The 15,781-nt window shown below is 32.1% G+C and overlaps 1 protein-coding gene across 2 annotated transcripts; it reads left to right on the forward strand.

Annotated features, from left to right (window-relative positions):
* Nucleotides 1-4,357: 4,357 nt before the first annotated feature.
* LOC105337058 (actin-binding protein WASF3) lies at nt 4,358-15,662 on the forward strand. 2 transcript variants are annotated; one of them, XM_066071146.1, is made up of 7 exons: nt 4,358-4,513; nt 11,129-11,419; nt 11,685-11,838; nt 12,075-12,204; nt 12,597-13,419; nt 14,050-14,067; nt 15,090-15,662. In XM_066071146.1, exons 2-7 carry the CDS (start codon nt 11,149-11,151, stop codon nt 15,260-15,262), a joined length of 1,569 nt encoding a protein of 522 aa, XP_065927218.1. In that variant the 5' UTR covers nt 4,358-4,513; nt 11,129-11,148; the 3' UTR covers nt 15,263-15,662. The 2 variants fall into 2 exon arrangements, with proteins under 2 accessions (XP_065927218.1, XP_065927219.1); XM_066071147.1 differs by lacking the exon at nt 15,090-15,662 and having other exon boundaries at nt 13,933-14,067.
* Nucleotides 15,663-15,781: the final 119 nt, after the last annotated feature.

The raw sequence follows: 15,781 nt of genomic DNA on the forward strand, positions 1-15,781 counted from the left end.
GAATTAGTTTTGACCTTAAAGCAGGATGGTAAAGATTTTGGTCAAAAATTATTTTTCCGATTTTTAATATCTACGATGCTTTAGAAAGGCATTTTAAGTAGGCAACCGAAATTTGAGTGTCATTTGTTGAGTTATAAGTTAGTTACAGAGCATGAAATTACAACGCGTTTGTTTACATTTTGAACGTTAAAGTAAACATTTCAGTTTTAAAACCTAAAACGATTGTGTTTAACGTTAGGAACTGTTTATCTATGCTTAAAATAAATAAAAAGATACACAAATAAGCTGGATTTTTTGTTACTGGTATATTGAACCTACGTAAACAAAAACAGGGCACGAGCCTTGTTTACATGACAAAGAATTGTGAGCCCTGTATCTTGCTTATAACTCTACGAATGACTCTCAAATTTAGTTGATCATTCGAAATGCATTTCTAAAGCATTGTAAATAATAAAAACATAAATATAGAATTTGATCAAAATCGTGACCACGCCCCTTTATAAAATGGTTTAAGAACTCTATTTTTTAGTAAAGTGATACACTGTTTAAACGAAACGAATTAACATGCAATTTGTTAATTACTGAAATATTCTCCGTAATATTACAGTGATTTCTAAATAAATATTTAGAATAGAAACCTCTACAAAAAAAACTGTAATTCACATATACCAAATCTACGGATACAAAAAAAAATCGGAATGTTAATGTTGATTTTATAAAATGACTTTACTCAATCAGGATATGGAATGAAGCAACAGCATCCTTAGAAAATAATTCAGAATTGTTCAACCTAGCTTATAGGCAAATCAGTCATGTGATTGTTATAAGCAATTCACCAATAAAGTAGAATAGAAGATACAGACACTCCTTTCACTTTATCAATTTATGTATTTGTAAAACTTTCATACACACATATTTATAATTTAACATGTATGAAATAAATTCATGATTAATATAAATTTAAGTAAAACATCTGCTATGTTACATATATCAAGGGAAAATGCCCACTACGAAAATAAAACCGCTTGCTTTAATTTATAACTGACATTGTACCTTCAATAGGGTTGAAAAAATATTTAAAATGATATAATTAAGCAAGATCGAATCATTGCATTCAATCCCATTTTATTACACATAAAAGTTTAATTAAATCTTCTGCATAAACAGGGTTTTATTTTCATTAAAGTATCGTTAGAGTTTATAGAAAATAATGCTACTTGTTTCAAACCCATTTATATAAGATTCTGTTTTTTAGACATGTTATGGTTTCTTTTCCTTGCTTTATAATCATGCAATGTATATCTCCATGAATCAAAATGATACTCAAAATCTTTCGCAGCTGAATATGCAACAACTAAAACTGATTTTAAAAACATAGTATTTCATAATAAGCGATTTTTTAAAAATTGAAATATACAGCTTGAATTAATGATTACACATGTAATATTAAGCTTACATAGATTGGAGCTCTATTCTTAAAGGGGCATGGTCACAAACAGGCAAACAAAATTTGAGTGTCATTCGTTGAGTTATAAGCGAGCTACATTGCTTGCAATTCTTTGCTTTGTAAACAAAGCTTTTGTTTACATTCTGAATGTTGAAGTAAAAATTCCAGTTTTTAAGATCTTAAATGAATGTGTTAAACGATAGAAACTGTTTAAATATCATTGAAATGAATCAGATGATAGATTAATCAGCTTGAAAAAGACTTTTAACTGGTATATTGAACCTATGTAAACAAAAGCAGGACACGAGCCTTGTTTACATGACATAGAATTGTTAGGCCTTTATCTCGCTTATAACTTTACAAATGACTCTCATATTTCATTTGATCATTAGAAATGCATTCCTAAAGCATTGTAAATAATAAAAACAGAAAAAAAGAACCTTTACCAAAATCGTGATCATGCCCCTTTAATGTGTTAGTTCCATAGCCGTGATACAAAGTGTGTAAAATTACTTATTATATATATGTACTTAAACTAGATAAAGATAGAGTTTTGTTTTCATTTTTTATGACAACATGGTAAAATGAAACACAACTTTCATTGCCATAGTGTAATGTTCAAGAGAGGCATTGAAAATAGAAAGAGAGAACACATCATTCTGATCCTTCCTGCTTTGTGATGGTTTCTGTTTTTGCTTCTTCTTTTTAAAGCGCTAAGCATAGCTCAGCGCTTTATTGTCGTTAGACTTCTATTTCCGGTGCAAGGAATAACTGCCCTCTATGAGCAGAAATATACATCATTTAAACTGGTAAGAGGTATAGGGAACCAGTTATCTGGGTGACGGAAATGGCCGAGTAGATACGATTGGTTTGCGGGGCTTACGTACATCAGCACTGGATGCTACGCAGTGATGAAAAAATATAGTGCGTATTCAGAAGCTAAAATATAGAAAAATAAAATCGATTCTTTGCAAGAAAATGTCAAAAACTGTGATAAATTACTGTTCAAAAGGTATAATTCGTGATTTTAACATATCTTTTTTCAGGCAAGTATCCATATACAAATCGTGTTCAGCTTTAATTCACATCATCTTGAGAAAGTAACATATATTTAAAGAAATATGGCCTTCGATACTTTAAATTGATATTCATTAAACATAAACCAAAATTTCAATAAGGCTCATATCCGTCTACGCTTGCACACAGTAAATTTTCTTAGAACTAAGCTAGGTTAGCGCTTTTCAGTACTTTCAGTACTTTGATTTATTTTTATCATGCAGTATTTATTAGTGTTGGATCTCAGAAATTGAAGCTGGAATTCAACAATGTATCTGCGTATCTTCATACATAAGTCAGACAGTCCATAGCAATTCTTCAAAAAGTCGTTAGAAGTTAAAATATGTACATTAACATTGCATTTCTTATTAGACCAGTATAGACATAAAACAAATTTTAGTAATTATTATACTTAATTCTTAAATCGTTCATATCAAGTCCAGGGATCCTATGTCCATCATGCTTATGATCAATTTTGCTGAGAATTAACATCAACTAAACGTCAATATTATTTTTTAAAATGCAGTTTCTTATTCAAAGACTTAATCTTCGTTATAACCGTGCTTAACACTGGTTTTAGACGAAAATTGTAGGAAAAAAACTACTCTCGTTGTGTCCTTAAACGCCGTGAAAGTCCCTTGAAAATAATTGGTAAAAATGATACGTGAAAAGCAATTTATACATTACGATTAATTTCTTAGTTCGGTCTTCATTCAACTACAGCGGTGAGCTAAAATATTGATGTCACTTAATAGAAGGATGTTTAGTACATTGTACCGGTAGTAAAGCTACTCGTCGGACCGACATTTTTTATAGGGGTAGATTTCAAGAAGACACTAGGCTGGTGAATCACACAAGATCCACTGCCGCAAACAAAACTCAAAACCATGTCATTCGTGAATTTGGCCTGTCTTATTAAAGTTGAAATGAACGTTTTCATTGATGGACATACTACTAGTATGTACACAGTTTATATACATCATATTCCTAGAAGAATATGTGGCTATCCGGATAAAAAAAAAGGTCTTCAAACAAAGTTAAGTTGTGGGTTTCTCAAATTTTATTTCAGCGTTTCTGTTACCTTTGACAATGTGTTTGCCAAAACATGCACACTATAGTACAATTTTCGCCAAGGTCGTATCTTGTAAATTAAATTGGCACTCAATCAATATGATACTCATTACTCCTTTTTTTTCTTTAATTGTTCCTGCATATCAAGCTCATCTATATAGGAGATGTCTTGCTTGAGGGATTTTCGCTTGTTGGTCAACTGCTGCAGTTCCATGGGGGAGACAAGGATTATGAGAGAGAGAGAGAGAGAGAGAGAGAGAGAGAGAGAGAGAGAGAGAGAGAGAGAGAGAGAGAGAGAGAGAGAGAGAGAGAGAGAGAGAGAGAGTACAAGTGAGCTCCTAGATGCTCACCTGAGGCAGACGACTCGCCATAGTTGTAAAGTAGTTCAAAGCTTTTACCACTGCCTTAACACTGATTTCAAATAATCTATCCCCAAAAACATTTTTCATATGTGAGATTTTGTCTCAGATTGTTTTTCATAGCTGTAAAAGTAGTAGTGCTGACGTAACATTATTGTACTGAATTGAGTTTCCTGGTATGAATAATATGTTTCTTATTACGCTGTTTTCTGTTTGTACATTTACAGTATTGCGTATATTCAAGTTTACTTATCTGTGATATGGTGTAATTTGATTTATACTATAAAAAAGACACAAAGTATATATACTAATCATGAGGTATAGACGGGAAAATGTCCAAACACGGGTCATTTTAGGGAAAGATAATGATAAGAAAAACTTCCTTGCATCAACTTTATATTTATATACGCACAACTTTTAAAATAATCGCATAACAAGTGATGAGCGTACATTCTTCGTGTAAACTAAACATACTTTTTCATTTTGAAATTTTGAGATTTTGGAGGGGGGAATCAAAGTGAAAATACGGATGACATGGTATACTGTCCTTGTGTACAACATTACCATCTACTGGTTGCGAGTGAGTAAACTTACTCATTTTTATTTTATTTAACAGGTTACGTTATAGAATCGATAAAGCATTTTTAAATAAAAGTTTTTTAAACATGAGCTGTAAATTTAAAGTCCAAAATTTTGTAATGTAGAATTGTTATTTTTGCAGCTAGAATATAACAAAAAATAATACTGCTTATTAACTTCTGCTTTTCTTTTCTTTTCTTTACTTTTTTTTGGGGGGGGGGGTGCAAAAAGCTTTTTTGGATGCCCAGATTAAAAAAAAGGGCACGTGCTTTGTTTACATAACAACTAAATGCAATCCAGTATCTCGCTCATAACTGACGGTAAAATTTTAGAAATAGGCCTTTTTTTTCTTTGCATTTTTAAAAATTAGTTTGTTTGTTTTGCTTTTTGACCTAATATTTTACTATTCAGTCGAGTGCACGATGATACAGCATCGAAGTATACAGTAATTTTTGGTAAATATGTTTTTCCATTTTCTTTCTATCCTCCACTTTCTTTACATCGAACGCATATTTTAGATGCAAGTTTTATCAACAAAGAAATACAAACGGAAAACCAGCTAAAATTCAGTGATCCTATATCTCCCTATCATTTTCTTTTATGTGCAGAAATACTTGGTATTCTAACACGAAATAACAAAGATCATAAGGTATTATAACTGACGGCGAGGAATAAAAAATATCACAATCTCAAACAAGATCAAAATTTGATTGGAATAACAAACATTTTAAGCTATTGGCATTCAATTTTCAATTAATTCATATGAAATGATTGATTTAAACTATAAGGCTAAACAGGATGCAGTTAGAGGGACCGTTGTACAAGTAGATAACTTACTCCAATAGGACGGTTTAATCATTTAAAGAGACACGGCCACGATTTTGGTCAAATTCAATTTTATTATTTTTAGCTCACCTGAGCTGAAAGCTCAAGTGAGCTATTCTGATCACTTTTTGTCCGTCGTCCGTCCGTCTGTCCGTCCGTCTGTCCGTCCGTCTGTCCGTCTGTAAACTTTTTACATTTTGAACTTCTTCTCTAAAACCGCTTATCCAATTTCAACCAAATTTGGCACAAAGCATCCTTATGGGAGGGCGAATATAAATTGCAGAAATAAAAGTCCGATCTGTATTCAAAGCTGAGAAAACCTTGAAACTGTAGAAAAAGGGGGGTGCATTTTAAAAAATCTTCTTCTCAAGAACTACTGATTCCAATTCAACGTAGTTTAGCATAAATTATCCTTATGGGAAGGAAAATATAAATTGCAAAAATTAAGGTCTAAATCTGTTTCAAATCTGAGTTATTACGAAAATAATAATAAAGGAAAGGCGTGTTTCAATCAGTTTATTAGCTTCGGATTCGGCATCCGGTAAAATGGGTAGACAAGACTTGGCCTGGGCAAAACAAAAGATTGGCAGTTATTAATCTGCCAATCTCATTAAAATTTCAGGATATATGATGGACCAGTATATTTGTATTTGCTGTAAATATTGCTGCAAAATAATGCGTATTTGGAATTGACGATTGCCGATCTGCCCCGGCTTTTTTTTTGCCACGGCCCGGGTTTGCGTACCCATTTTACCAAGTCTCGTATTCCATACATCTAAAACGAGGTTCTTTGTTTAAAGCAGCCATGACATTATACGAAAAAGGGTCGATCTGACTATGATGAATTTGCTTGTTGTGCAACAGTTCGCGAATGATGGGAAATTTTTGAAACATGCAAAATATATTGGTGCCGATTTTGTGTAGTAAATTGAGGCTAAATATTTCAACGCGTTGAAAGTTTTCACACATGACGTTGGTGTTAGCTTGTTCTGATTTTCGTTTCGTTTTCATTATTTATGCTTTGTAACCTGGGAACTATCGTCTGTATTTCGTGATTTTTACGTATCAAATCAAACAGAAACTTCGGTAAATCAAACAGTTAACTGTTTACCTGCGCAAATTAAGCAAAATCTGATGTATCAAAAAAGTACTGAAATACAATTCATTCTATCGGTAATTCGGCATTATATTTTGCGTAATGGTAGATTAATGCAATAGGTTTTGTTGAGATGCTCGGCTTTTTCTCGAGTTTATTCAGTTTAAATAGAGTTTGATATCGCTGTCGGAAATATATAGGTATATACATGTACATGTATATATATGATTCATTTCGAAAAAATAAATTGTGTTCTTTATTTGTTATAGTGCATGTTTCTTGTGTTTTAATTGTGTACAATTTCTATTTACTAACCATATTTGAGTGTTAAGCTTCGAATTATAAGCAAGATACAGAGATTTGCTTGTTTGAACACAGATCTTAAAAACTAAAGATTAAAAAAGTAAAAAAAATTGTCAATATTTATTAAGAAAATTTTCAAAGTCTCTTCTTCCAGAAACTTATTGTATTGTAAACTTAACCTTTTTTAGCTCACCTGAGCCAGTCTTCTTCTCAAAAACTATTAGGCCAGGAAAGCTCAAATTTGAGTGGAAGCATCCTCAGATAGTGTAGATTCAAGTTTGTTCAAATCATGGTCACCTGGGGTAGAGTGGGGCCACAAAAGGGGGATCATGTTTTACATAAGAATATATAGAGAAAATCTTTAAAAATCTTCTTCTCAAAAACTATTAGGCCAGGAAAGCTCAAATTAAAATGGAAGCATCCTCAGGTAGTGTAGATTCAAGTTTGTCAAATCATAGTTCCCATGGGTAGGGTGGGGCCACAATTGGGGGATCAAGTTTTACATAGGAATATATTGAGAAAATCTTTAAAAATCTTCTTCTCAAAAACTATTAGGCCAGAAAAGCTCAAATTTGAGTGGAAGCATCCTCAGATAGTATAGATTCAAGGTTGTTCAAATCATGGTCCCCGGGGATAGGGTGGGGCCACAATTGGGGGATCAAGTTTTATATAGGAATATATAGAGGAAATCTTTTAAAAATCTTCTTCTCAAAAATATTTGGCCAAGAAATCTCAAATTGGCATGTAACCATCCTTAGGAAGTGTAGATTCAAGTTTGTTCAAATCATGGTCCCTGGGGGTAGGGCTGGTCACAATGGGGGATGAATTTTTATAGATAGAGAAAATCTTTAAAAGTCTTCTCCTCAAAACTATTAGGCCTGGAAAGGCCATATTTGAGTGGAAGCATCCCCAGATCATATAGATTCAAGTTTGTTTAAATAATAGTCCAGTGGTAGGGTGAGGCCACAATGGGGGATGAATTTTTACTTAGGAATATATAGAGAAAATCTTTAAAATCTTCTTTTTAAAGAATTTTTGGCCAGAAAGGGTTTAAACATGTGTAGAGGCATCCTTGGGTAGTGTAAATTCAAGTTTGCAAAATCACAGTCATTAGTGGTAGGGCGGGACCGTGATGGCGGTTTGAATTTTTACATAGGAATATAAAGAGAAAATCTTTAAAACTATTCTGGGAAAGTGTTCAGTTCAAAACTCAGTACTTAGTGTGAAAGCAAAGGTTATGCAGATTTAAGTCTGATGAAACCATGATTCCCTAGAGAAAAATGGGGCCATGAAATGGGGGGGGGGGGTATATAGGAATAGAGAAAAATCTTCTTACAGGTACAACAACAAAAGGGGCTTGGTATTTACCAAAAAATAAGAGGTTGATAAAAATTGGCAGATTTTCAATTTTTTTAGCAAGATCTACTGTACTCAGTTGTCAATATATTTTGATACTGTAATGCTAATTTGATCAGAATTAAGGCAATTGTTGCTCAGGTGAGCGATGTGGCCCCTGGGCCTCTTGTTATTATTTACAATACAATAGGAATGTATTTCTAATGACCAAGTGATCATGAAATGTGAGTGTCAGTCGTAGAGTTATAAACAAGATACAGAGCTCACAAGTCTTTGTAATGTAAACAAGGCCCGTGCCCTGTTTTTTTTTTTACATAGGTTCAATATACCATGCAGTAAAACTCTTTTTTAAGCTGATTTGTCCTTTTTATTCATTTTAAGCATATAAAGAGATTCCATAGCGTTTAACACATTCGTTTTAGGTCTAAAACTGGAATTTTAACTTCAACATTCAAAATAAATGTAAACAAATGCTTTGTTTACTAAGCAAAGAATTGTAAGCTATGTAACTCGCTTATAACTCAACAAATGATTTTCAAATTTTGGTTGCCTATTAAAAAATGCTTAACAGAGGCATTGTAAACATTAAAATCGGGAAATAATTTTTGACCAAAATCGTGACTATGCCCCTTTAATACTTACATTACCAACCCTTAAAATGGAAAGTATAAAAGACTTTGAAAATATATCGTACATTTTTGTGGAATATGAAAAATCCCAAATAAAAAAAGGCACTTCAAGAGTATGAAAATAGGGATTTAAAAATGGTCAATTACACTTGCTATATTACTGTCTTGAATGCAGTTTGGGTTCAACGAATTTAACATTCAAATGCAAATTGTACAAAGTTACTAAGCAGCTCAGAACTAAATATTGATGTAGATAATCTTTGGAAATTTGGAATAGAGTATATAAAGAATCTAACTGTAAAAACAACTAACGGCTTTTGGATAGATATGTTTCAACGTTGGTCAAAGGTATACATTGCAAAATGTGAAACTGTCTCAGATGTTTATTGTGACCATATTATGGTATGATTCTAAAATAACCGTTGGTGTAAGATCAGTGTTTTCTAAAAGTTTTAATAATTTAGATATTCTATTTGTTAATGTTTGCAAGATGAAAAGGGTAATGTACACGCCTTTGATTGTGTCAAAAATGTATTGGAGTCTGAGATAACCTATTTAGAATGTACAGGATTAAGAAATGCAATAAAACAAACACTTGTTTATTTTACAAAATAAAAGAGTTGTGAAGCCACCCCTGCCTCTCATTCCTAATACTATATCTACTGTATACAGAGGAATATTCGCCCCGTTTTATTTTCGCCCCTTTCGCCCTCATTGTCAGTGGGCGAATTAAAGACTGGACGAATTCCAATGTCTCCTATTGTATCTCTTGACAAGGCGAAACTGTTTGCAAGTGTAGAAAGGCAAAAATTACACGTAACGAAAGTAACCCTGTATACAGTATTTATTTTAATGACAAAAATGGCTGTATAAGCAACCGATAAATGATAAACGATCTGATATTACATTTATAAGAAAATGGGAATAGACAGAAAGGAAATTCTCAAATACTGAATGGAGAAGTATATTTGGCAACATTTTAGAACAGCAAAAATCTTTGCTACAGTGGTTTTAGTTTTAAAATATTACATAGAATATTTCCTCAAAACTATCACATTCACCTCCACAAAATAAATATTATTGATATGTAAATTTTGCAAGAGAGAAATATCAGTCACCTTTTTTTTTTTTATTGAATGTCCGCTTGTTAAAGAACTCCGACATGCTATTGAAGAATGGCTGAATGAAAAACTGGGCAGAAATGTTGGTTTTAATAGAGATTCAATTCTCTTTGGAAAATTTGAAAATAAGAATATAGATAAGATAGAAAACCGTTACTTAATAATTCTTCTAGTGAAACAATATATCTATGTTACATTAAAGTTTTAAAATTCAGAGAATTTAAAACTGTTATAGATAGTTTTAAATTCTCTGAATTTTAAAACTTTTATGTAACATCTATACAAGTACATTCTAAAATACAATTCATTTAAGTAGAGAATCACTAAAAAATATCATCATGATAGAATTGCAGGTCAAAAATATTTACTGTTGAAAAATTGCAGATATTTGGAATTTGAACGCAAGACATTTATACATGTAACATATTACATGAATTATCTTTCTTTCTTATCTGTCTCTCTTAGTATATAAAATGTCCTTTCACATTTTGGAAATATTAAAATATTTCATGTGATATATATTATGTACATATGTTGCTGTGAAAGCTAGACTAATAAAAAATTGAATAAAAATATTTCCTTGTTTACAATTTACAAAGTACCTGTATTCATAAATTGAATTTTACTGCGCACAGTATCGTAAAATTAAAATATGACAACACATTAACTAAAGAATGTATGCTCTTCAAAAACTTTCATACATTTTGACTCAAATCTTTTCTTTCTGCTAATAGGATTAGATATTACTCCATATGTCTAGGCCATGGTATTTGATTGTTGTTAAGTATCAAATATCGGTTTGGGTTTGTGTGGCAGAGAATGAAGACGATAAAGTGAATCATAAGAACGAGATCTTAAGATGGATGGATGGTTAACAAATTACAATTTAGAACAACCTTTAAATTTCAGACTTAATTTATGTAGTGATAATATATCATTTAATCAGTAAAGAAAAGAAAACATTTAATTAACTTTAAACATAGTCTTTCTTCTAAATGAGATTGATATTGTCAAAAAATGGCCTCAATGGCCTCGGCCATCCAGCATTCATTCTCACTAAAACAAAGTTAATGGCATATTCATGTGCTGATTACATTTACTTTGATGACTTACACTGTATCCACTGCATATTTGTCAGGGTATGCTTTTCCTCCTTGCAATTGGTAAAACTCGCGAGGTTTTGACACTCTTTGGTGCATTTCTCATTGCTTCATGACAACTATCAAAAAAAGTTTAAGTTTTCACTATTCTTTTAGTTCTTCGTCTTATTCTATAAACGTTTCCAGATCGAACTTAGTAAGTGACAATGCCGTTCATTCAGCGGTGTTTGGAACCTATCAACGTCAGTCGGGTGGAGGTAGAGAAGGGCATTAAGAATGAGTTAGAATGCGTGACCAATCACACCCTCAGTAACATCATCCTCCAGCTGAACAGCCTCAGCAAGCACGCGGAGGACATGTTTACCGAAATGTCAATAGAGGTCAAAACGTTCATCGACCGGACCCAACATCTCCAGGGTCGAATCGACCAGCTCCAGGAGAAAGTAACGAGGCTGGATGCAACAGCAGGAACACTTGGTATCTGAGATATAAAAATCTCTTAACTCATAAAATGCTTTTTTGATAAATGATGATTTACCAAACCAATCACGAATTAAATTCACACGAATCCAATATATCTAGCACAGCACAAAAATAAATTGATAAGAAATCGCCTTTCGTCTCAAAAAAATATCATTTTCTTCTATGAGGTCATTATGAAGGGTCTTTTTTTTTAAGAATGGGATGAGCGGTAATCACTTTTCCTCTCAATCATAAAAAGATTTGGTTAATATTCTTGCAGTATCCATTCACGAATTACATTTAAAGAAGCCGTTCAAAAGTTCCACTATTTACGACCAGCAAGTTGTGTCTAGATCTACAATACCTAGATGTACACTGAAGGCCTACAGTCAGTGTAACCCAACCCCAGCTCTCAACAAACTCAGCAAATACAGGTAAACACGGGTCTTCTATGTCAGAAGTAATCAAATTTCTTTGAAGCATTAAAAACATACTAGTATTTTTATAATCATCTCTTTAAGTTTTCACGATTTTCTAATTTACGAACTCATTAGTAAGCATGACATTTGAAGCAGTCCTAGACAATTTCTAATATTTTGAAATAAATAGCGATTTCTGGGCTGCCCGAAATAAACATAGAACATAAATCATACATATATTTGTTTTGCAGGGATGATGGAAGAGACAGTTTAAAATTCTACACAGATCCAGGTTACTTCTTTGAGTTGTGGTTCCTTGACATTCAAAAGGATATGGAAAACAAAAAGATCGAATTAGAATTAAAGTCAAGGAAGAAAAAGGTAAGTTCAAAACTTTAATTTTTCGACAAGAAATTGGAAAGATAATTTAAAAATCCAGGTTTTGAGGTTAATGAAAGTGATGAAAATGGACTAAACAGATAGAAAAATTAAAGCTTTCAATCAGAATTAACCCTTTTTTATACATGTGTGAAAATGCGTAAAAAATGATGTCTTTTGATACTTTCCAAAAACACATTTCTTTAATATGGAAAGATGCAAAAAAGCTTTTCAATTGAATTTTGTTTTTAAATTGTCTTCAACTTTGTTTTTAAAAAACCTTAAATTGTATTCCATTTTTCTGTTCCTTTTTTTTTTTTTTAACAAATTTTTAAAGTTTGTCGGCATAAGTCATTTACATTGGGAAATCTTAGATCCTTTTTCTTCCGTAACAGAAACCCAAGCCAACTAATAAAGGAAAAAAGCCACGTATAGTGAAAACCAAAGCAGAAAGGTATAAGGGAAAGGAACATGGTGTAGAGTTTATACATTACGCGAATCCCACTGAGATTCAAGCTGCGGCAATCAACAAACAGCTAAGTTTAAGAGTGAACCAAAGAAAACAAGAAAATATTCCTTATGACCAGGAAGACACAAGATTGCCTCAGTGTACTCAGGATGTATCAAACCATACCAGCAGTGGGAATAATAAACATGAATATACAATCGAAAATAGTGATCATCAAAAAACGTCTATGCATCACAGCCAGGTATCTTCACAACCTAATATGGCGGAGAAATACTCTTCTGGGAGTATAAATACTTCAAAGTCTCGTATGCCACCACCAAACCGAAACCCAGACATAGTCATTGAGTCACGTTACAGCCTTATCGGGAACGATCTCCCACCTCCTCCCCCGCCACCTCTCTCTCCGGAGGACGATTATCCAAGGCGGTATCCATCTAAAAAGATGTTTGCCCGGGTGTCCACCATTCTTCAATCGTTACCTGAAACACAAGAGGACGACTTCCCGCTCCCACCTTTTCCCTCTACTATCAGCCCCGAACCAATTCGAACCATACCACCAGCCCCCAAAGCACCTCCACCACCAAACATTAATACAAAAATGGTTCCAACAAATGCATTTGATGATAAGAATTCTTCCGTTCAGACAAGCTCAGCTCTTTTGATGTCCCTAAAACGAAAATCCACTCGGAGGCAGTCAGGTTTGGTTGGCGGTGGTAGCAATTTTTTAGAACAAATTCGAGGGGGCATTCGTAAGTTGTTTTGGTTTTTTTTTTTTTTGGTTTTTTTTTTTTTTTGGTGTTCATCATAATATGGTTTATTTGCTTGCCCGCTTCTCTTTTTTAAAAGGTTACCAAAAAAAACTAAGCGTTGTCTCTGATACTTGTTTCTAGATAAACCAATCTATACGAATAAGATTTCACATATTTCATATAATAAAATAAATTATCAGTTTCAGTACATAGGACCGTCTTATTTCTGTAAACGAAATTGTATATGAGATCCAATTCTTTTTCTACGTAATTCAATAATTTTTTACACAATTTATAAATTATGAATTAATATAAGAGTTCGTAGGTTAATTTCTTTCTCTTTTTTGGACATTTACAAGTCATTCATAATTAAATTCTGAATACTCTATTTAATGACCGAATATCCTCCACGAGCACGAACTTCATTTACCTTTATATAGTCTCGAAAGAAGAAAAAAATATCATATTTTTTTTAATTTGGTTAAAATATTCATTACTTTAATTTTTTACTAGCCGATTACTGAATTGGTAACTGGTTAAAATATATAGTTCCGACAGAGTAGCCGGTTAGAGATTGTCGTTCCTACTTTATTCCAAAGTTAGTAATGTAAAATATATTTCAACATGCAGATCTGCGTCACTTGGATGGTAAGACAAATCTTTACAACAGTTTGCAGATATAATTATCAGCTTTTATCAAAGTTAATTTTCAAGCCTGAATTTTCTGCATAATTGCCTGTAATCTAGAAAATATATTTAAGGTTTTCACATAATCCAATAATTAATTAAAAACTATTTTATTTCCTAAGCAAAATATGCAAAAGATCATTATCTTTTTTTTCAAATAAAGTTTATTAAAACTCTGTGAAATCAATTTGAAAAAAAATTCCCCCAAAACTTCTTAGAATTTTGTTATCGTTTGCAACATTTATAATTCAGTTGTTTAACTTACATTTCGTGGGACCTTAATCATGTGACATTAAAACGTTAAAGCAGGCGTCTAAATTTTCATATGCTTTTGAAAATTTAGAACTACTGGTCGGGTTACATGGTTCTAATTCGATCTGTAGTTTTAATTCAAACTTTTTTTCCAGAATACCAGGTACGTTTAATTTGCATATAATTTTTTTTTCAATTTGTATGTACCTATTATTATGCTGTTACAAAAGAAATTACGAAAAGTTATTTTGAATCAACGAATAATATATATACACGTAATGATACAAAAGTTTTTGGGGTTTTTTTTTTATCTGTAACCCTTTTGTAGTGTTTTCAATGTGTTACTATTTAAGAGGTTTGAAACCTAACTGACAGGGTATTGATATAACTAAATAAGAAAATAACAATTACCGAATGTCAATTCATTTAAAGAAGATTGTAAATAAATGGCATATTTCATATACTGTGGTTTCATCAATATTCAAGGGTATCAATTTTCGTGGATTAAGTGAAAAACACAGTTTCAAGGATACGTAAATTCGTGGCCAATGACCCTATCAATACAAAATATTAATAATAATTACCTTTCAAGGAACATTTAATTTCGTGGATCAACTAAACAACGAAATCCACGTAAATTGGTATTCAACGAATATTGATGAAACCACAGTAATATTGTTTCATGTTGTTAAATTTTGAATACAAACAATAACTCTGTAACAAATTCACAGATATAATGAAACGTAAGGTTAATGAAAATGGGAAAGGAATCTTCAAGAAGTCGACACCAGATGGAAACTTTGACGTCCATTCCATCATGAACAGAGCATTTGAAATGCGTCGTAAAGTGATCGAAGGAAGCGAGGAAGAAGACAACTCATCAGACAATGAATGGATTGATTAGCAATAACTGAAGTCTTGTGGACAGGCAATATAGATACCATTACAGCCAAACGCTTGGGAGATCTCTCTTTCACATAATTACGAAACAGTGGTTTAACATACCTATATGTACTAGCTAGTATATTTATTCTGATAAATTCTATGTTGTTTTGTTATCATGGAAAATTTTCATATCTACATGTAATAGAAATGAAAATTTAGCCTAATATGTTTATCCCTCTTAAGGTTTAAAATATCTGCTGCATATTATTTTGATTATGTGCGTAAAACTTTAATCATATAATACATTCATGTACAATTTTTTATCAAAAACTAATTGTTTATGTTAATTTCATCATTGCATAATTATCATTTCCAATTTTAAGCTTAGATTATTCTTAAAATAAAACTTGGTGTTCCAGACTGTTGGTTTTTCTTTTATTTTTTAGATTGTTTGATACAGTTGGAAATTTGTATAAAATAAACAATATTTGGGCAAAACTTGTAAATTGTGACTCAAATAAAAAATTCTATCATTCAA

The sequence above is a fragment of the Magallana gigas genome, chromosome 9, assembly GCF_963853765.1.
Source record: "Magallana gigas chromosome 9, xbMagGiga1.1, whole genome shotgun sequence".
Taxonomy (NCBI): Eukaryota; Metazoa; Mollusca; class Bivalvia; order Ostreida; family Ostreidae; genus Magallana; species Magallana gigas.

Coding starts and splice junctions, on each gene's coding strand:
- LOC105337058 (XM_066071146.1), top strand. CDS start 11,149: ATGCCGTTCATTCAGCGGTGTTTGGAACCTATCAACGTCAGTCGGGTG. Junction 11,420..11,684: donor TGCAACAGCAGGAACACTTG/GTATCTGAGATA, acceptor ATATTCTTGCAG/TATCCATTCACGAATTACAT. Junction 12,205..12,596: donor TAAAGTCAAGGAAGAAAAAG/GTAAGTTCAAAA, acceptor CTTCCGTAACAG/AAACCCAAGCCAACTAATAA.